Source organism: Neofelis nebulosa, chromosome 2, assembly GCF_028018385.1.
Source record: "Neofelis nebulosa isolate mNeoNeb1 chromosome 2, mNeoNeb1.pri, whole genome shotgun sequence".
NCBI classification, from domain to species: domain Eukaryota; kingdom Metazoa; phylum Chordata; class Mammalia; order Carnivora; family Felidae; genus Neofelis; species Neofelis nebulosa.
Genome location: NC_080783.1, coordinates 67,724,824 through 67,748,062, shown reverse-complemented (window position 1 = coordinate 67,748,062; position 23,239 = coordinate 67,724,824). Strand labels below are relative to the sequence as shown.

The window sequence follows — 23,239 nt, the reverse complement described above, 5'->3', positions numbered from 1 at the left end:
CCCGCCAACATTGTGTAGGAGTTCCAGTGTCTCTCTGTTCACCAATACTTGCCTTCTTGGGTGTATAGATTAATGTTTTTCATCAAATGTGGGAAGTTTGCAGCCATTGTTTCTTCAAATAAGTTTTCTTTTCCTATTTCCTCTCTCCTTTTCACCCTGCCATTACATGCATGCTGGTGTGCTTAATGATGTCTCACATTTTTCTTCATTTTTCTCTCTGTTCTTCAGTTTGTGCAGTTGCTATTGATTTTTCATCAATTTTGCTGACTTTTTTGTTCTACTGATTCAAATTCACTGCTGAACCCCTCAAATAAATTTTTCAGTGTAGTTTTTGTGCCTTTCAACTCTAGAATTTCTGGTCCCTCCTACCTTTTGAGCTTGTTGTTATTGTTTGTTTCATTGCTTGTTTTTTAATTTTTAAAATTTGTTATTTGGCTGTATGAGGTTTGTAAAGTCTGTTTCCTCTATAGTGTGCAGTCTCTGACTTTCCTGCTCAGATTGTCTTCCCTTATTTTTCTCTCTTAGCCTGGATACCTTGGTGTTGCCATTGGGTCAGCATTAACTGCTTATTAGTCAAAGGTTGTAATTAAGCCCTCTTATCTGGTTAGAGTTTTACTCTTTGCCATTGAATGTGTATGTGGCTTGGACGCTGTTGTCCCAGTTCAGGGAGTTTGGGGGTTTGGCCTCATGTTCAAACAGGGACTAGTAGCATGGAGTTGTCCTCTCCGCTCCTGAGGGAGCACAACCTTGGACATGCAAACAGTCTTTCAACTGCCAGGAATGATTCTGAATTTATTTTTAGTCTTGACCTCCTATAAGTTGCCCTTGGGTTCGAATAACTTATTGTTCAGTATTTGGCCAGGGGTAGTATTTAAAAACCCTTATGCAAGTGAACCTTTTGTCCTGTGTTGATGAGTTTGTGTGCATTTTGGGGAGTTCTTTAATGTGTGTCTCATGTCTTGTTCTGATTTCTCCTGAATGGCTGAAAACTTGTGTATGCATATAGCCTTCTTGACCACAGAATTGGCCGTGACCTTATGAGGGTTCTTTTTGGCCTTCTCTTTCCTTGGTTTACTCTATTAAACTTCTGGCTGTTCTGTTTGTAACATGGAGCTACTAACATCCTCTTAATAGATGTCCCCCAAGTTATCTATTTTTTTAAATACCTATTGTTTTCTATAACATTCTCAGACATGGAGTTCTGCACTTTCTGTTCCAAATAAAGCAAACCCCTCAGAAATGATCTGGAGTTCTTTGTGTCCTATGTCCTTCCTTTTCCTCTGGACAGAATTCCCACACTACTGCAACTGAATTGGAGGCAGAGTCCTGCTTTTCCCAAGGTGACACTTTGCTTGAGGAGTGCACACTCTATGGTGAGTGGCAGCCCCTAGTGTAGACTTGCCCCTCCTGGAGAGGAAACTCTTCCCTGTGAATAAGCTGTAGTGGGGCTGTTGGGATGCCCGTATTTTTGGCCTGCCATGCAAGGAGTAGCACTTCTACTCTGCAGATGGGGCTAGGTTAGGGAATAACTATTTCAGTCCTCTCAGGCCTATTTGGGATAGAATTTCTGCAGTATGTGGCTGGGGATGGGAATGGGGATGAAGATGAGAAATGAAGGCAGCTTATTCCTTCTTTGACTGAGCACTGGGGCAGAGTCAGTCCTGCATTCTTGGAGCACCCAGGATAAAGCTTTTGTAACATGGAACTGTGGCTCACATGCCACAGACCCTCACTTTTCTCACTGATATTTATGGTTTTTCTTGAAGAAATGTTTCTCTATTCACTATGTACTCTTAAGACAATTTCCAGAACTTATGTAATTGTTGTTAATAATTCTCACCACTTAAATAGTTGCGCTTGTGAGAGGGTCCTTTGAGTTTCTTACCCTGCCATTCTAAAAGATGCATCTATTTTACACTTTTAATATACTGTTGGATTTAATATACTGCTGGATGGATATATGTATGTATCCATATATATATTTATATATCTATCCGTATCTATCTATATCTATATCTATCTATCTATCTATCTATCTATCTATCTATAATTTGTATACAATTGGCCAGTAATTTTTATTTCTGCTACTGTCCTTGTCGAGGTTTTGTGTCAAGGTTTGGTTTAGCTTCTAGGATGGGTTTGGGCATGTTTTTTTCGGTTTCTAATCTGTGGAAGAGTTTGTATATGATTATCTTTAACCTGAAATTTATTTACAATTTGAACCATATGTGTCTAGTCTCTTGTATGTTGCGGGGGGTGGGGCATGATTTTAACTATTAATTAAATTTCTTAAAAATTATAAATTTTATAAAAAATTTGTTACTTTTTTATTTTCAATATTGGTGTGCTAATTTTCTTATAATGTATTTATTTTGCTTATTTTTAAAAAACGTTTGACGTAAAGCAGTCTATTATTGCATTCTATTCTATTATTATTTTTAATCTCAGCAATACCTGCAATTTTATATTCCTCATATTGCTTACCTTCTTGGTCAGTCTGCCAGAGATTTAAATATAGGTAGGTAGGTAGGTAGGTAGGTAGATTAAAAAACTTAATGAAATTTAAAAAATGTAATAGAATGAACAAAGAATGAGGCAAGAATATGTGATGGGAAAAAGTCTCTTCAACAAATGATGTTGAGAAAATTGGACACTTATATGCAAAAGGATGAAAGTGGACCACCTTCTTACACTATACACAAAAATAAACTCAAAATGGATTAAAGACCTAAATATGAGACCTCAAACCATAAAATCCTAGAAGAGAGCATAGGCAGTAATTTCTCTGACATTGGCCATAGCAGCATTATTCTAGATATGTCTCCTAAGGCAAGGGAAACAAAAGGAAAAATAAACTATTGGGACTACATCAAATAAAAAGATTTTGCACAGCAAAGGAAACAACCAACAAAACTAAAAGACAACCTACTGAATAGGAGAATATATTTGTAAATGATATATCCAATAAGGGGTTAATATCTAAAATAAATAAAGAATTTATAAAACTCAACACCAAAAAAACAAATAATTCAATTAAAAAATTGGCAGAAGAAATGAACAGACATTTCTCCAAAGAAGATACACAGATGGCCAACAGACACATGAAAAGATGCTCAATATCACTAATCCTCAGGGAAATGCATATCAGAACTACAATGAGCTATCACCTCACACCTATCAAAATGGCTAAAATTAACAACTCAGGCAACAACAGATGTTAGTGAAGATGTGGGGAAAGAGGAATCCTCATTTTATTTCTTTTGTTCATTTCTGTTGATCTTCAAGTTCCTTGTCATTTTCTTCTAACATTTTTAATATCCTAGGTTAGATTATGATATCAGATATTGCATTTTTCAATTCTCAAATTTTCTTTTGATTCATTTTATAGTTTCTATTTTTTCTTCTGATATTTCCTCTGTTCCTTCATTATGAGCATATATTCTTTTACAATCCTTGAGTATAACTAAATCACTTTGGAATTCTTGCCTATTAAATCTAACATTTGGGGCTCTATTGTTTGCCTTTTGTTTTGAATGTTGTTAAAGATATCTTGCAGATTCTCTGTCTTCTCTTCTGTTCCTCTAAAAAATATTGGTTGAACTTAACTCCAGACTCTATATTCTTGCAGTGGATCTTAAGCCTTAGCAATGACAACTTTAAATGTACCCCACACATGCAAAGTTCAAGAATCAGCCAAAGAATTCAGTTTATATGCTAAATTTGGGGCTTCCCATCTGTGGTTCTATAACTCTTCAGCTGCTGTGATTGTTTTAAACTCTGTCCTCTGATTTCTTAACAAGTATAGCTGCAGATTTTTTTTATATGGATTTCAGCTCTGTACTGACTGGTCCTGAACTCAGACAAAAGCCATAATAAACAGAAAGCTTATCTAGTGCCATTTCTTTTCCAGTTTTCTGGCTTTTAGGGGTTACTCTCTAGTGCCTAAAGATAATTGTATTTTGTTCAGGATTTATAGTTGTTACCTATCAGAGCATTGGTCTGATATTAGCTCCCTCACCATTTCCAGGACAGGAAACTTGAAGTACATTTTTAAGCCCCCAAATATTCCAAAAGTTAGATACCTAATTTAACTGCATGCCAGTCACAGAACATAGTGTTCTCTGCTTGAGTCCAATTCTATGACATTTTTGACACTTGCCTTTTGGCCTTTCATTTAATGCATTTTAATAAATGCAACATGCACATTTGAAAAAAAAAATCATGCGACTTTTTCAGAATTGCAGAGCTTTTGTGTGTCTAATAGGTGAAGCTATTAATTGTAATCAAAGTTTACATATTCTTTTAGGTTTTTCTATCCATTTGAGCTGTCAATTATTCAAGGAAGTATGTTAAAATCTTTCTTGTGTGATAGATTTGTCTATTTATCCTTGTAATTGAATAGATTTTTTTCATGTGTATTTTAAAGATAAGTTTCAAAGGTGTATCCAGTTTAAAATAGTTATATTGTGGTGTTTTAAACCTATTTTGACTCTAATAATAAAAATATGTAAGTATTCATTTTGTTAGTATTTGTCTGGTATTTTTCCAATCCTGTTACTTTTTAACTTTTCTGATTTAGGTTTATTTATTTTAGATAGCTGCAATGTAAAAATCAACTGTATTTGCCTTTTAACTGAACAGCTCAATGTATTTGCTAGTAATTACTGAGATATTATTGATATGTTTTTATAGTTATCACTAATGCCATGGTGTTACATTGGATTATATGTTGGAGTTGTTCTCCAGAGTGTACCATTTTCCTAATACAGTGCGATTTTTCCCGTAGAGTTGTGTAACATAGTCATTCTGGATGTCAAGTTCTAAGATGCAATGATTAAAAGATTGTATCTAGAACCAGATTTCCTGGATCAATATCCCTATTGTTCTTCTTTCTAGCAATGGATTCTGGGCAAGTTAAGAGTATTCCAGGGGCGCCTGGGTGGCGCAGTCGGTTAAGCGTCCGACTTCAGCCAGGTCACGATCTCGCGGTCCGTGAGTTCGAGCCCCGCGTCAGGCTCTGGGCTGATGGCTCGGAGCCTGGAGCCTGTTTCCGATTCTGTGTCTCCCTCTCTCTCTGCCCCTCCCCCGTTCATGCTCTGTCTCTCTCTGTCCCAAAAATAAATAAAAAACGTTGGAAAAAAAAAAATTAAAAAAAAAAAAAAAAAAAAAAAAGAGTATTCCATGTCTCAGTTTCTTCATAGTTCTTATCTTAATGGGGATGATGTGAGGATTATCATGTGAGGTATTTGAAAAATGATTAGAACAAAATAAGCACTCATAGCAGGCTGACTATTATTAATTTTCACCAGATTATTTTGTACTTTTTTCTTATTTTTTCCGTTTTTCTCTTCCTTCTTATACTTTTGAGTTTATTAAATGTCAAGGTATTTCATTTTTCTCCTGTACAGTTTTAATCAGTTTGTTCTATTTCTTGTCTTTCTATGTATACCCTTGAAATTTTAGTAAGCATTCTAAGCAAAGGTAAAAGTTACTATCTTTATCATGCTGCTGAACAATAAAATTAGAATTCTTGAACTCTCAACAACAAATGTTTTCATTTCTTTTTATTCTTAAAGATATTTTGGAGGCACCCAGGTGGCTCAGTCAGTTAAGCGCCTGACTTTGGCTTAGGCCATCATCTTGCAATTCATGGGTTCAAGCCCCATGTCGGGCTCTGTGCTGACAGCTCAAGCCTGGAGCCTGCTTCAGAATCTGTGTCTCCCTCTCTCTCTGCCCCTCCCCTGCTCACACTCTGTCAACAATAAATAAATATAAAAAAATTAATAATAAAAAAAGATATTTTTCCTGGGTATATATTAATTTTAACAATAATTTGTGGCATCCATTTTTACTATATACTTTTAAGATTTTTTTCTTATAGTTTTTGTTCTGAAATTTTATTAAGATATTCCTGGATATGGTTTTCTTTTATCTTAATTAGGGTTTTTATGATTTTTGAATGTCAGGATTTGTGTCCATTTTCAATAATAAAGAATTTTTAGTCATTTTGTAATCAAATATTGCCTTCCCCCTAATATGTTAATTCTCCTTTTGGAATTGCAAGCATTTTACACCTTCTCACCTATACCAAAATTCTCTTAAGAGTTTCTTACATTTTAGCTTTTTGCCTTTGCTATTTTGCTTGTAAGTTTTTCAGATTCTCAGTCATGACTTCTCTCTTCAGTTCTAAGTAACCTGATATTTAAGTCTTGCACATTGTTTTAATTTCAGTCATTCTTTATTTCTAGAGAAGGCATAGTATTCTTCTTCAAGTATGTCTCACAATGTTTATTTCTTGCCATTATTCATATTTGAATCCCTCTTTTTAAAAGTTATTGAACATACTTCTATCCTATATCCAAAGAATTTATGGATATGTTCTCCCTGTGTCATCTGGCAGCTTTGCTTCCTCATTGTTTGTTTTGTTATTTCTCTTATTGTGAGTTCATGTTTCTTGGACTTGGTTTGTGGGAAATCTTTGAGGCCTGGCTTGAGGTGTGTCTTTCAGAAAGGATTTCAGTTAATTTCTAATAGAAGCCTACAACCACTAGCAACTTGTGTCTACTTTAAATTGAATTTTTGGCTTCTACTATTTTGTACTAGACAAATAGTATAAATTTGCGCCATAAATCCAGGTGAATTCTAGGCCAATAGCTATGAGTCTCAAGAAAGACTTTTCTCCATAAACTCAGAACTAAGACAAGACAGAAAATTTGCTTGCTAAGTTGCTTTCCTATTTGCTTTTGTAATAATTGATTTTCAAAAATGCTCTTACTAAGTGTGTAGCTTTTTGAAAAAAAAAGTGTATAGATTTTTGTGTGTCTTGAATTTATTCAGGATCTCTGACCCATATTGGATTCAAATCTTTGTCTTCTATTTCTTGTACCTAGGCCTGTTGTTTTTTTCTTCTGAAAGAGAGAGAGAGAGAACTTGGAAGGGGAGGGGCAGAGGAAGAGGGAGAGAGAGAATTCCAAGCAGCCTCTGCGCTGTCCTTTCAGTTCCCACAGAGCTGGATATGGGGCTTGATCTCACAAAATTCTGTATCTAGGCAGTTTAAACCAAGCTCTAGGTCACTGGGACCAATAGAGGCCCACAGAGTATTATCTGACTTAGTGCTTGCTTACCTTTGTCCATCAGCCCCAGGGACTTTCCCTTGCTTTCTTGTAAGCCCAGTTATACATTAAAAAGATCTTTTGACAATATTTTATCCTCCATTTTTAGATATTTTTGATAGGAGGGCTTTAGGATAGTATTAGTGTATTATCAGTGTACTCATGAATTGTTTAAGAATATCTAGATTACAATAGTGAGATAAAACCTGAGTCCCTAAGTCTGTTTTTATCTATGCAAAATATTTCTACTGAAGACAACTCATTAAATTGTTTCACTGATAGAGTTAATGAAATGAAGTTTTTTGTTTCAGTAGTTTTTGTTAGGTAAAAAAACATTATTTGTAGGCATAGTTACTAGCTATATAGTATTTCCAAAATGTTTGTATATATTTCAACTGATTATAAAGGTGGACCGTCTGAATTTAGATGCTAATAAATATGTGAATTGTCCTCCACAAGGACTGAAAAAATTTATTAATATTATTATTTGGCACTTAAATATATTTGTGTGTTCCTGCAAGAATCAGTTCTACTAGCAATGTAACTGAATGCTGATAGTCACATACTCTGCTAGTCACTAAGGAAAGAAGGATGATGAAATTAATGAAACATGTCCCGTACATTGGATGTACTACAATCTATTAAGAAGAGATAAATACAGAGGAGTTAATACAGCACAGTTGAGCCACACCATCATGGATGCACATTAGGAAATCTGAGGAGAAATAATTCTACTTGAGGAACTCTGAGGAAGCTTCCTAAATGATGATTTTTCTTGAACCAGTTATTGAAAGATAAGCAAATATTTGCCAGGGGGAAAAAAAAAGAGGGAAGGGTGTTTCAGGCAAAGACAGTAGGTGTGCAAGACAGGAGAGATGTCAAAACATTATGTAACTGGCGAGTGTGTGATTCTGAGGGATAAGGGACATGAGCTGTGGAGTGATGGCCAGTGATGGATGATAGCAATGGAATAGGTGAGGGGCAGATTAGGCAGGGATTTGTTTGTCTGTTCGTTTGTTTCTACTCCATAATTGGAAGGGAAAATTGATTTTTCTGAGCAATGGGGTGCTGTCAGGTTTAGAAGGTTTTTGATATGTACTTCAGTATGTGAACTGGCTGAATTATGGAGAGATGAACAGAGAGATTCTAGAGAGAAGAAGAGAGAAGAAATACTGCTAACAAAAGAATCCATAGGCGTCAGTGACAACAAAAGTTTTTGAAAAGAATAAAATGTTTTAGATGTTATTATAGGAAAATGATGTACAGGGGCAGCTGGGTGGCTCAGTTGGTTAAGTGTCTGACTTCAGCTCAGGTCATGATGTCGCAGTTCGTGGGGTTGGGCCCTGTGTTGGGCTCTGTGCTGACAGCTCAGAGCCCGGAGCCTCCTTGGATTCTGTGCCTCCCTCTCTGCTCCTCCTCCGCTTCCACTCTGTCTCTCTCTCTGTCTCTCTCAAAAATGAATAAACACTAAAAAAAAATTAAGAAAAGAAGAAAATTATGTGCATCTTTTATTCTTTTGTAATCACAACAGTACTCTAGATACTATAAGACTGAAGCCCTACTTAAAATTTTGTGGAAAATGTTAATTAATGGCAAAGAAGAAACAAATACACTTGCGGCTCTAGACAATGTTACAGTAAAACTCTAAAGTATTAGTCACTTTCTTTTAATCACTTTTGTTATACATCAGGTGTTGTCTTTTAGAAATCTATAACACTGGGGTGCCTGAGTGGCTCAGTTGGTTAAGCTTTTGACTCTTGATTTCGGCTCAGGTCATTATCTCATGGTTCATGAGATCAAGCCCCATGTCAGCTCCATGCTGACAGCACAGAGCCTGCTTGGGATTATATTCCTCTCATTCTGTCCCTACCCCCGCTTGTGCTCTCTCTCAAAATAAATAAACTTAAAAAAACACTATAACACTGTAAAAAGGAAATAATAGCCATCCTCTCAGTTATTTAAAGAATCCTTCACTTTGTGGTATAAAATCTTTGAAGACAAGAAAACTTTTTTCTTAATGGGGCTTAAGTGAAAGCCAAATGTGTTTCTATTAAAGGTTATGTAATCTTTTAAAGGTTTATTAGCAATTCATTTTTTCTCATTATTACCCATATAGGAAAAAATTACTCAATTTGACTAGACAATTTGATTTTGAACATAGAATTTTAAAATTAGAGACCTACTATGAGAGACAACAGCCCCATTCAACAGAGGACGAATCTGAGGGGCCAGAATTTGATCTGCCTGAATTGCATTGCTCATTTGGTACCAGAACTGATACTAAAAGACAAGTGTTAGAACACGTGGTCTGGTCTTTTTGGTATTTTCCATTTCTGCAAAAATGGTCAGCAAGAACGTTGTTTATGATTACTACTGAGTGGTTTGAAATGCACAAAAATGATTTTCATGTTATTTTACTGTATTCTAGTTATTTGAAAACTTGTAAATACCTAATTTACATAGCCATTATCTTTTCCTTGTAATATTTTTAAACTGGAATACCCATTTTTTTCCTGCATGCAACTGTTCTTCCCTTACTAAAGGGCAGCCATTGGTGAGTTTAAGTTTCTTTAATTTCATAGTTTAATATCTGTGTCTAAGTGGATTATTTCTAATGTGTTATTTTAAACAGAATTCTGTCATGAAGTTCAATAACAGAACAGAAGGATTTTTCTTGTGGAATTAGTTATTTTAAAAAAATCTATCAACTTACATTAACAGCTCTATATTCTGAACGGTATTTTCAGAATATCCTTTAGCTAGAGAGGTATATTTTTTAAAGTGTTTGTTTGTTTGTTTGTTTGTTTCAACTGAAGGCACTTGTGACTATTTTGGAAGATGATCATTTAGATGCAATGCATATCAATTAATAGAATACTTGGTTAAGATTATATGATGGGATGCATAAAAAGGCTATGGGTTTTGCAAAGTAATACTTGACTTCTCTCTGGTATTGGCGAGCTCTGAAAATTGACTTTAGCAGAAAGGAGCCCATGAATTCCAATGAAGTCAGCTTATATCATTTGTGTTGAGGAAATTATGAAATGCATATTTAAATTCACTTCATCTTCAAATAAATATGCCTTACAACTGGGATTTTCCACTGAGACTAAACATTTGCTCTTGACATGACATAAATCCAAGGGCCCTGAAAAAAATAGTTAACATAAATTATCAATCATTAATGCTATAATTAATACTACATTTATAAATAGGAATTCGTAAGACACATTTAAATAACAATGTATGTAACCTTTGTTAGCTACCAAGAAGTTTGGAGATGGTGGTATAGGGAACACTGAGAAGAACTGAGCCAAGGCAAGGACTTGGAATTGACAACTATTGTCGATGATGACTATTATTGTTATAGAAACCATAAGTTGGAACATGTGGATTTGATCCTTTTGCACACAAAAAAGTTCACAAAAACTGCTTTTCATAGCTTTTATTCTGTAGTACTGTTTGGTAGACCATACATTAGGTTGTTGTAAAATCCATGTGAACTTTTATGTATACAAATGTCAGATCAAGTACAGGTTTCATTAATTATATATATTTTAAATTTCCATCAATAAAAAAAAACAGAGGCCAAGATATTAAATATAAAAAAATGAAATATTTATTCTTTTGGCTCAATAATAATGTAGCTCACCATTCTTTTTAGTAATAGCAATTCCCTGCATGCAGTTCATCAGTACACTACAAGTAAATAGTTTTGTAAAAGGTTAACATTAAACTTTTGGTTTGTGCAAAAAACAAAAATTTATATCATATTAGGTAATTGCACAACTTTGCCACTTTGTTCATGGCTAAAAAGGACAGAGCCTGTGTTATTTCTCTAATAGCTATAGTGTAGCAAGAATTAAAAAAATAAGACTAGTCTGCATAAGCAAATACTACAAAAGTTTGAGTAAAAAAAAAAAAAACCTTCCATGAATAACGGGTAATATTGAGGCAACCATAGTTGGTAAAAAATGATCCATGTTTGAATTTTTGACAATGTCTCTCCTATTGGAATGGTAGAAAATATATTATAACAAAGAAATCCACAAAACCCATTGTCTAACTTTTATTTTAGGAAATTATTCATTGAAAAGTCTTATGGATTCAAAAGTTTGGAGTTGTGATTAAAAATAAAAAGCAAAAGCATAAAGTAAAATAAATCGCCATGTCATCCACCTGAAAATAATTTTCTTATGTACAAAATGCAACAAATAAAATTGATTATATTTTTACATTATTTATATTTAAACAAGTTTTAGACATATTTTTAGCAAAAGTTCACAAGGTTTTGACAATAGGCAGTACGCAGTGTGTTTCCTTGAAATATAGAGAGACAGCATATGACACTCAAGTTGAATTAAAAATGCAAAAGTAAAGGTACTTTTAAATAACTGCAAGCTATTCTGCTTGACGTACTAGATAGAGCTGTTTGAATTCACTCTACCAACATGTGACTGCTAACCAAGGCTTGTGAAGAATGAATTGGGTAGAATAGAGCAGCATAGGCAATATTAACATGCATTAGTGATAGTCTTCAAACTATTTATGTTTAATGAATGGTACAGGATACATCCCTGTTGGAAGATTGCAAAAGACATATACACTGTGGTACATATTTGACTTAACAGAAGTCGTTGATCTGGATATGTGTATCTATATGTATATATATACACTATATATACATATACATATATATTTCTACCCAAACATGCACCACAGGATAAAATAACTATTTACATAACAGGGGGTGTTGAATTGACATAAAATATCAGCTTTGCTGAGAGTAGAAGATGGCAAAGCAATACTGCAGCAGAAAGTGGGACAACTATTCTAAAGTGACCCTTTAGATACACTTTTCTAGATTTTTGTTGTTTTGTTTTTGGAACGCATTTAACCAAATTAAATATAGAGCTCTGGAACTTAGAATAAAATTTGCACTTGCTGAAACAATTGTTGCATAAAAATAATCCTTTAAAAATTAGAGGAGACTTTACAGGCACATAACTGTTCAGATGTAAATAAATGTAACAGACTAAAACACTTTCAAAATTAAAGTCTTCTAGAAAATGGAAGTACCTGAACTTATTGACATTAGAATATTTTTTTTTCTGGTTTTAAGCAAGAATTTTATCTCTCAAAACACTTTTGCTCATTGTTTAAGAGATTTATGGAGGAGGAACACAGGGCTCTTATATACTTTTTTCTCAACTTAAACTGCATTTACAAAAATAGTGACATAGTATTATGAATAAACTATGAATTAGGGAGCAAGGAGATCCACCAGAACCAATTTTGTAAAAATATGGCAGATATGGAAGTTAAAAATAGAGTGGATGCAAGTACTGTACTAAAGGTGTTTGGTGTAGTTACAATGATCACTTTGCACAATTATCCCTACAGTCTAGGTAGCCATTGAGTTTCTCTTCAGCAGTGTCAGCTGGTAATGAAAACAGCAACCTCTTGTCAATCTTGTTGATACCCTGACTCACAGAGTTGTAGTGATGGTGAGGTCACTGTCTTGTTATAGGCACTGACCATGAGTATTTGTTAAAACAGTCAGTTTGGCATAGACCTCCTCTCGGAGTCCAGTTGACACTTAGACTTTACCATCGTAGGCTGTAAACAATTGATCACAATGATACTTCTTTGTTTCTTTTTTACTTTTGAGTTTCCCTGACCTCTTTCCCTTTGCTTTCTTTTTCTGGTTTGTCTTTCTCAAACTTTTCTTTGTCTGGCTTTGTTACGCTGTCATAGGAAGGAGGAGATGTGGTAGAGGAGCTTCCATCTGTTTTTTCGGGGGTGGAGTTTCCATTTAATTTGTCAATAATCATGTCTTCTTTTATAGGTAGGTCAATCCTTCCTTTAATTGCCTCTTTGTTATATTCACTTGATACTTTTTTTAACCTTTGCCTTAAAAGATAACATCTGAAGTTACGCTGAATGATAGCAGCAGACACCTCCTCTTGCTTGCGTTTCAGAGTGGTTGTGATAGGTTCGTAGGAGACTTTGGAGGGGTTCGATGCCATGAACCGGTCCTCCATCTGTATTCGAAGGGCATCCATCTCTCCACTCTCACCCAAAACACGCTTTGTGAAGGCAAATAAGATGTCAAGACAATGGATCCGGTCGCCACTGACCATGGGCAGGTCCATGGCAATGAGCTGGACTTTGTTTGGTTTTGCTATGAGGAGAGGAGGATCTAGGGCAGCTGCAAAATCAGAGAGCTTGGAGAACTCTATAAACTGGGTGGCATCAGGATCGAACTTCTCCCAAACCTCATAGAACATCTCAAAGTCATCCTCACTCAGGGGCTCTGCACTTTCCTCAGTAGCGACACTGAAGTTCTCCAGGATGACAGCGATGTACATGTTCACCACAACTAGAAACGATATGATGATGTAACTGACAAAAAAGAAAATCCCCACAGATGGGTTCCCGCAGTCTCCCTTAACAGAGCTTCCAGGATGAATTGTGTCAGGATCACAGTCAGGTGGTGCACTATTAAGAATAGGTGCTAGCAATCCATCCCAGCCAGCAGAGGTGGTAATTTGGAACAGGCAGATCATGCTGTTGCCGAAGGTCTCAAAGTTGAACATGTCATCAATTCCAGCTTCCTTTTTAACATAGGCAAAATTGGACATTCCAAAGATGGCGTAGATGAACATGACCAGGAAGAGCAGGAGGCCGATGTTAAACAAGGCGGGAAGGGACATCATCAGAGCAAAGAGCAGCGTGCGGATCCCCTTCGCCCCTTTGATCAGACGCAAGATTCGACCAATCCTGGCGAGACGGATCACTCGGAACAAGGTAGGGGACACGAAGTATTTTTCTATCAGCTCAGCCAGAAACATACCTGTGGAAAATACACAAATGAGCTAAACAGTGAATATCTTATGCTTATATGAATGCTTTATCTTTGCAAGGGGTGGGAAAACAGCAAGATTGTGTATAAACTTTTACTAAATATTTGGGCCCACTCCCTAATGTTAGCAATTAAAGATTACAGAATTTTATTCAATCATTCTATAATGTCATAAGCCAATATAGATTTTTGGAAAATCCAACAAGTTAAATAATCTCAGACAGTGTCATGGCAATTTAAGGTTATATATACTCAGTTACTATGAAGAGTTATCCCACACATGAAATGTGCTAATTACAAACAAAGGTTATTTCTGAAGTCTCCAAATATATTGTTTTTTTTACTCTTGAATACCAACATTCCTCAGTTAGAGGAAAATGAACAACAGTGGTAAACTTTAGATTATACACATTATCATTCTCAGATCTAATTTCCATGTTACACAGCTGTCAGACCTTAGGGAACTTTACCTACAACTGTACCTCTCTGTAACTAAACCACTCTTACCTACGATGGAGAGAATCACTACCACAAAATCAAAAATGTTCCAGCCTATGGTGAAGTAGTAGTATCTGAGAGAGATGAGCTTCAGCACAAATTCTCCAGTGAACAGGATAATGAACACAAGGTTGATCCGGGACAAAACTAGAGTCATATATTTGCTCTGGTCATCAGTTTCCACCATCATGGTGACCATGTTGAGGCAGATGAGGATCATGATGCTGATATCAAAGACCTGCCTGGTTACAAAATCAAAGACCATTCCTTGGAATTTGTTCTAGAAAGAGAGAAGAATAAGAGAGAGGGTTAATATGCATATTTCATAAATAATGATCCATTAAAATTGCAGGTTAAGTCCTTCCATATATGGCCAAGAGATCTACACCCTTTTCACATTACTCCAAATAATTTTTCATGCTACATTTCTCTTCACATTAAAATACAAGAAGGAAATGAAAAAAGTCATATGATAAGAGAAAACATATTTGGTTTATTTAAGTTCCATGGAAAAACAAAACTCAGTAAAACATAAATGGGTGACAATTGGCTGTTAATATGCATGGGCTTTGCTTGATTTCAAATAACTATGATAATTTTTACAAAAAAATCGTGACAGCTAATAATGAAGATTTAAAAAGTAAGCTGATACAGACAGACTTTTAGATGGATGAATACCCTAATTCATTTATCAGTACTTCAGGAATTTTGGTTTATATCTGATTTCCATCTCTCCCTCCTTAAAAATATTCATTTTCTATTTAATTATACCTCTTCTAACTATGTGTGTCTGTGTGTTCACCATCACTTTCTTCACCTCTTCATGCTTCAACAAAAATGTATGATTTGTTTTTTGTCTTGATATTAACAATCATCTCAGGAGTCACACACTTTTAAAGATTACTTATATGGCCATTAAATATAGTTCTATTAGGGAAATAAATTTTTAATAATTTAGAATAAAAATACAAAATTTCACAGGTTACTGAAAATCAATTTCATGAATTGACCAAGTTTCCTTTTCTTAAATATACTATTTAAACAAAATATTCAGTAAAGCAGGCTTATGCCCTTTTGTGTATCCTGCCCTACATCTCCCCTTGACTGTCCCCAACCTCAACTCCAAAATTCTTAAAAATGTGGTAATGTGAAGTCATTTGTAGTATTCACGAGTCCTTGTCAAGTCCCAGTTCTGGCAATTATAAGCTTATGACTTTAGGCACAATATTTTACCTTTTGGGGGGCCTCAGTTTCCTTATTCCTTACCCATCTAAGAAGATAGATAAGTTAGAGTACAGCTCTTGAACATAATCCATCACTATTATTATTATGAAGCTCTACAGAATATGCATTCTAAATAAGTCTTTTTCATCTTTGTGTATTTGGTGAAACAAACTATTTTGATGACACACTTTTCCTTTCTAAAAAGGTTAAGAATATTTTCTAGTCCTACAAATGGAGAGAACAAATAACATAGAGGGAAGTGATAGGGCAGGATGCAGTTTTCCAGACTCCATATTTTTTTTGTAAATTTTTTAATGTTTTTATTTATTTTTGAGAGGGGGGAGGGGCAGAGAGAGATGGAGATACAGGATCCGAAGCAGGCTCCAGGCTCGATGCCAGCACAGAGCCTGACACAGGGCCGAACTCACTAGGGAGATCATGACCTGAGCTGAAGTCGGATGCTTAGTCAAATGAGCCATCCAGGCACCCCTCCAGACTTCATATTTAAATGGCAAAAAGCGCCATATAACAAAATTGGGTGCATTCCTGACAGCAGCGGGTGGCAGCAGGAGTATGAAGGCTGCTTTGGAAGCAGTTATTAGGACCTCCAAGTTGGATGTTTTCAATTGACAAACTGTAAGAACATTATCTCCTTTTTAAGAACTTAGTAACTTTTATTGAGTGTAGTGATTGTGAACTGTATTAAACAATGAACTTTACAATTAGGGCATATTACATATTGGTGATTATCCCCCAATATGTTCTCATCCCGAGCACTGCCAATTTCATCATATGGAAATAAGGCTTTAGAATATTAAAGAAGATGAGTAGTTCTTACTGCTGGCCGAGGTATGGGCTTCTGTGGTTTCTTGGATCCAAGTTTCTTCATTGCGTTGTAATACTTTTTCTGTTCCTCTGTCATAAAGATATCTTGACCTCCAAAGTAAAGGTAAGTATAAAACTGGTTACAATCCCAACATGTGTTATAACGGCACTTGTATAAAAATATTTCTGACTCTATCTTTTAGTTTTTTCTCAGGTTTTAAATGGAAATTATATATATATACACATATATATATACACATACACACATATATATACACATACATGTATATATATATGTGTGTATGTGTATATATATATGTGTGTATATATATATATATATATACATATATATATATATATACTTTACTCATTTAAATGAAATTCTGAGTACTTTATTATTATATAAAACCTCTAATAACGTAAATCTCTGATTAGTACAGGATCCTAATATGATTATATTATGTTTAGAAGGAAGCTCAGGGATCTCAAATAAATTTCCGTGAAAGGAAAAAATGTTTTCTTAGTCTGTTTCACTGTTGACAGTTTTCATTTGTTCAATAATTAGAAGTCATTTCTGTATGCTAGAAAATGTACCTGGTATCAGAATTACATAGATATATGAGACACAATGTCTTGTTGCTATAAGGAGCAGTAGGGAAATGAAAACGGGTGGAAAATGCATAAGGGTATGAAAAAAAAAGTATTACAGAAATCAAAATAAACTCTTAAGACTCAGAAACAGGCTTTATATATGAAGGCGCCATTAAGTTAGGCCTTAAAGGATGACTAGAGTTGTACTAGGCAGAGCATTCCAGGAAAAGAAAATACCCTATGTAAAGTCGTGTACAAGTCGTGTACAAGAGCATGGCTTGTTCAGAAAGGGCAGAATATCCATGTAGCTATGTGTGTAGCATATGATAGTAGTGATGGTAGGTGTTGACTGAGGAGTAGGGAAGTAGATACAGAAATGTAGAAATGCGGTGTTGTGGGAGAAAATAAAGCTGGAAAACTGGGTGGAAATAATTCCTGAACAATCTCTAAGTAAGGGTAAAGCTTTAGAGGAGGTCCACTGGATGTTCTGAAGCAGTGGTCACATTTACTGTCACAAAGACACTACAGCAACTCTGCAGAGGATGAACCTGGAGAGCAGTCACCAACTAGAGGCTGGAAACCCTGCAGCTACACTGACCGTAAAGTGAACTGAGAAGAATAGAAAACTGATCTAAGTCTGTCCTGACCATGAGTATCCTGATGATTTGGATGTACAACAAACACAACCTCAGAGTGGAGAAAGTTGAGAGCTGAGGAATACTTATCTTCTTTTTCTGTTGGTTGAAGTTATCTATGATTACACCAATGAATAGATTCAGAGTGAAGAATGACCCAAAGATGATAAAGATGACGAAGTATAAATACATATATAGATTTTCTTCATATACAGGCTGAAGTTTTACCTAAATAGTATTGAAAATATTAAATAATATTTAAAAATGTAATAAATACTTTAAATTATTAACAGTTTGGTGAGTGTTGTTACTTAATATAAAGCTATTTTTGCCTTGCACGAGATACTCTTCTGCAAAAAAAGGTTCTTTTTTTAAACTAGTATGATCTAGGATAATGAAAGTTTGTAATTTTTATGATTGTTCCTGAATCTCTCTTTCCATTGTGGCTTACCTATACACATTTTTAGAATAAATAACTGATAAAACAAGAAACATTTGAACCTATTATTAGTCATATAATTTTTTTTTTTTGCAGTACTTTAAATTTGGGTTTGGAGATGTTGGTTCTTTAAGATATGGCTTTAATAATAGAACATCAACTTCTAAGAGGAAAATGCAGCATAAACAGATGCGTTCTGAGGAATTTTTTAATTCCTATTTTCAAAATTGAGTTTCCCTGAAATTTCCTTGCTTTTTTTCGTGATGTTTTTGGAAGCTGCTTTACAAACTCTGCTTAATCATACTCTCCAGGAAGAGGGAGAGACAAGTTACTTTCCCATGAGCAACATTTCTAATCTTGAGCCTTATTTATGGACCAGTCTGATGTCTTCTGATCCATGTATATTAGATATATTTATCAGACATATATTAACGAAAATATCATCTTCATTTAAGTACTTTAGCTTACAAGGATCATTTCTGTATGAAATTATAAATGTTCTTATTGCATCTAGTATAAAATTCTGGGTCATTCACTTAAATTATTGCAAATGTTCACTATAGAAGAATCTAGTATCTATAAATAGTATGAGTGATACTTACATCTCGTGAGTCAACGGCTGCGTACATAATATCCATCCAGCCTTTAAATGTGGCCTGTGAACAATACATGATTGAATTCTGCATTAAATACCTAATCTAAGAATATGGCGTTTCACTATATGAAAATCTGATAGTGTTACTATGAGTAACTTTTTGTATAATATTGTAAAATTTTCTACAAAGAGGTTGAAATGTGAAAAAAAAATTTTTTTAAAGGGGCAACTGGGTGGCTCAGTAGGTTAAGTGTCTAACTTCAGCTCAGGTCATGATCTCACAGCTCATGGGTTCAAGAGCTGCATTAGCCTCTGTGCTGACAGCTCAGAGCCTGGAGCCTGCTTTGGATTCTGTGTCTCCCTTTCTCCCTACCCCTCCCCCGCCTCCTCTCTCTGTCTCTCTCTCTCTCTCCCTCTCTCTCTCTCTCTCTCTCTCTCTCTGTCTCAAAAATAAATAAAAATTTAAAAAATTAAAAAAAATAGATTGAAATGAATTGAATGAAGAAATTAAATTGAAATAGAATATGATTTTATTTAGAGTCTGGAACTCATTTTCTTTGTTTCTCTTGGAAGGTACTGTATTTTTTTTTCTACACTAAAATTTATCTGGAGGCTTGATTCATAAAATTGCCATCTTAGTCTCAAGTCCTTTTTATACAAAAACATAAGCTCTGTGATTCAAACCTGTGGGGAGTTTAAACACAACTCAATGGTTTTCATTAGCAAATAACTGATTAGTTAATATGTGGTCAACTGAGTCAAAATTATTAAACATTATACATTTTGAAATCTACCCATAAGATTTGTATTCCCACAAATACTAGAACCATCCTCCTTAGATGTTGGTACAATAAATTTCCTGGCTAATAATTTAATTTAGCACTAAAATATATTTAATTCATCAATAAACTATACATTGTTATTTTAACATATAAAATTGCTCCTTTGGCAATGACTGCTAAAGAAAACTAAAAACAGTATAGTGCAATAGTCCTCAATATATAATAAGAGAAAACCTAGCAGGGCGCCTGGGTGGCTCAGTCGGTTAAGTGACCAACTCTTGATTTTGGTTCAAGTCATGATCTCATGGTTCATGAGTTCGAGCCCCACATCAGGCTCTACGCTCACAGCACGGAGCCTGCTTCAGTTCCTCTGTCTCCCTCTCACTGCCCCTTTCCCCTCTCTCTCTCAAAAAATAAACATTAAAAAAATTAAAAAGAAAAAAAAGAAAAAAACCTAGGAATCAAATACAAGGCCATGTTAAAACATACTAAAAGCTGAACACTGCTGTAAATACATAATAAGTTAACTGCAAAACATCTTAAAATCAAGTTCAGTTGATAATATAGATGTTATCATCAACTACTTTTATACTGTCAGATATTAATTATTCAATCAAAGACCATCAGAGAAATGATCTTTTGTGAAACATTTTGAAAATGTCTTCAGAACTCATACAGTGGCGACTTACCACTTGAAGCAACGCAAGATAGCCAGCGCCAACGTTATCGAAGTTTACTTTGACGTTTTTCCATCGAGCTTGCTTGCCAAGAGCCTGACAGTCGCTCAGATTGTTGACTTCACTAACTTCAAACATGTTACCCGTTGTCGTGTTAACACAGTGGTAGAACTTGCCAGCAAACAAATTCACACCCATAATGCTAAAGATCAGCCAGAAGATGAGACAAACCAAGAGCACATTCATGATAGAGGGAATTGCTCCAACAAGAGCATTCACAACAACCTAGAAGAGGAAACGAGGGTAAGACAGCCGACAAATCGTTACAATGGAAACCATTCCTTTCATTTACTTATTTAATATTAAAATGGGCGTGAAAAGAGTTAAAAATCTAGGTGAGTAAGTTGTTTCTTGGATGTTTTCTAGGACATGTTTGATAAGGGAAAACAAACAGTGACACAGCTAAAGAGCTAAAGGATTTAAGGAAACCAAAATATGCCAAAGTGTGAAAAGAAATAAAAACCTGATATAGTAAGATGGAGTCAGAAAATGTTTGTATGCTAGGGAGAAAAGAAAAAAAAGTGCATTAAATACCAACAGAAGAAGTAATCGTCATTCAGCAAAACATTTTAATTTTCAAAAGTCTTAATGAATGACTGATGATTTGAAAACAAGGTTAAACAAATCCTTTACAAATGAAGTATTAATAATGCCTTAAATCTGCATCCACAGATCAAGTCAACTTTTTATGACCATGAAGAATAGAGTTAGGAATTTACAAGGTTCTTTTTTTTTCTCTACTGGTAAATCCCAATTTAAAAAAGTGTATTAAATGAGATGGAATTTATCTCTGGACATAAAAGTACTGAATATGTCCTCATTATTATTCTAAATCTCTCAAATATTCACTTTGGGGTACATGTTGCTTCATCAACCTACACTGACCTGTTCATGAAGGAGAAATCAAGTTAACTTTCCTCTTGTTAAATTCAAAAGAGCTTAAGTTGTATTTTGAAATCTCTAGGGAGGTTGACAGTATCTTTTCTTGTCTAATTTAATCTGATTCATATTGGACTATTTTGTTAGGCATGTATATTAAATAAAACTATTGTTTTATTTTAAAATACTGTAAAAGTGGGGCACCTGGGTGGCTCGTTCGGTTGTGTCTGACTTTGGCTGAGGGCATGATCTCACTGTTCATGGGTTCAAGCCCCACATCAGACTCCATGCTGACAGCTCAGAGCCTGGAACCTGCTTCGGATTCTGGGTCTCCCTCTCATTCTGCCCCTTCCCCACTTTCTCTCTCTCTCGAAAATAAACGTTAAAAAATTTTTAAATACTGTAAATGTTATGTTAGAAATCAACACCAGAAATTTTTTAATTAACATCAAAACCTGAAATTCAAAGTTGTAAAAATTTCATATGCTACTTGTTTTATTTCTTTTAGAAGTTAAGTCATATATATTATACTTGCCACATTTCTTTGTTACTAAAATTTGTGTAAAATGACCTGCACAAATTTTCTTATCAAATAAATACATGATACATTTACCATATTTTATAGTGGGAATATTAATTCCGCCATATGGTTGAATTAAAATGCCAAACAATATTTTTACAAATTGGAGCAAATTTATAAGTTTCTTATTGCTATCTCCCCTCAAAGAGGAATTGTTAATATGCAGCTGTGGATTCAAGATGAGGGCTTAAGTCAATAATGGCAAAGATTGGTTTGAAAAGAACTTGAAATTGTATAATTTTTATGAATTTTATCTTGCCCTGTGACTTTTTTATCAAGTAGCAACGAAATGAAATTAGAATGTAAAACCAAATATTTCTTTGCTTACAGTGCTTCTGGAAAGTCTGGAGAGTGGTTTCATTCTCCCTGATGAGTGAATCTCAAAGTCAAGGCTGAAGTGTTTTTATTGCTCCAAACAAACCTTCTAACATAAAAGCCCTATGGCCAGGGAGAAATTTAATAGCCATGTGCATTTGCATGCTGGGTTAAACAAAGCTGGCCTTTGCTAATTAGTATTTTGAGGGGCATGACAAGAGATTGTGTAACTAAATAAGTGTGTACTTTACATGTAGATGCATAAAATATACACTAAAGAAGAGAGCTGGCAAGAACGATACACATGCTATGGAAAAAGTGAACCTCATTCACTTTTTGTTAAAAGAACAATCTTAAAAACAAACCCCAGGGGTTGCCTGAAATGCCAACTTTATTTTTCTAACCCCCTATTTTGGTTGCTTACAATGTATAGATTTTATCAGAGGCTACAATTTAGTGTTGTTTTCTTGTACAACAAGTGTTTTTTTGTTACTCCTGTTAATTGAAGAAGTGAAGCACACAAAAACTATTTACTTTTCATTCATTACCAGTGATTTCTGAGGAATCAAACTGCCCATTGGGAGGAAGAAACACCCTTACTAAGATGAATGTCAATAGTAAATAATCATTTAAAAATGTATAAGCAATGAAAAGAAATAAATGGCAGCACACATTTTTTGGATGTTGTAGAAACATCCTTGAACTGTTATCAGAAGACTTGAATTCTAGTCCTGTTCTGCCACAGTTTCTGAGGACCTGCTTGTATAAACCTCGGTTTCATGAGGTTGGCCTTAGTGATCTCTAAGATTCCTGCTCTGAAATTCTGTAACTCTATGAACTAAATATCAGAAGAGTATGGTACCCCTCTGTATCTAAATGATCACCTACATTTAATTCTGACATGAATCATCAGAGTTTTTTTCTTCTTACCCTCATGCCTTCAAACCGGGATAATGCTCTTAGAGGTCTTAAAGCTCTTAGTGTCCGTAGGGATTTAATGGCACCAAGTTCTGAGTAGCCAAGAGCGTTGGCTACCAAGCTAACCAAAGAAACCTACAAAACAAAAGATATTAATCAGTCCACCAAGAAATAAACTGTTGACTAAAGACATAGGATATGGTGTCTCTTCTTTAGTACCAACCACATAAAATTCAGATGTATC

General features: G+C 34.9%; 1 protein-coding gene across 5 annotated transcripts in view; it reads right to left on the bottom strand.

The window, feature by feature from the left end:
• Positions 1-10,542: 10,542 nt before the first annotated feature.
• Positions 10,543-23,239, bottom strand: part of LOC131503612 (sodium channel protein type 3 subunit alpha) — a 114,877-nt gene continuing 102,180 nt past the window's right edge. For all 5 annotated transcript variants that reach the window (XM_058715089.1, XM_058715085.1, XM_058715086.1 and 2 more), the window contains 7 exons: positions 23,008-23,130; positions 20,256-20,528; positions 18,792-18,845; positions 17,841-17,978; positions 16,538-16,642; positions 14,485-14,755; positions 10,543-13,968 (listed from right to left, as the gene is read on the bottom strand). In XM_058715089.1, the coding sequence (XP_058571072.1) occupies positions 12,773-13,968; positions 14,485-14,755; positions 16,538-16,642; positions 17,841-17,978; positions 18,792-18,845; positions 20,256-20,528; positions 23,008-23,130 (2,160 nt within the window). In that variant the 3' untranslated portion in view covers positions 10,543-12,772. The remainder of the gene's footprint in view (positions 13,969-14,484; positions 14,756-16,537; positions 16,643-17,840; positions 17,979-18,791; positions 18,846-20,255; positions 20,529-23,007; positions 23,131-23,239) is intronic.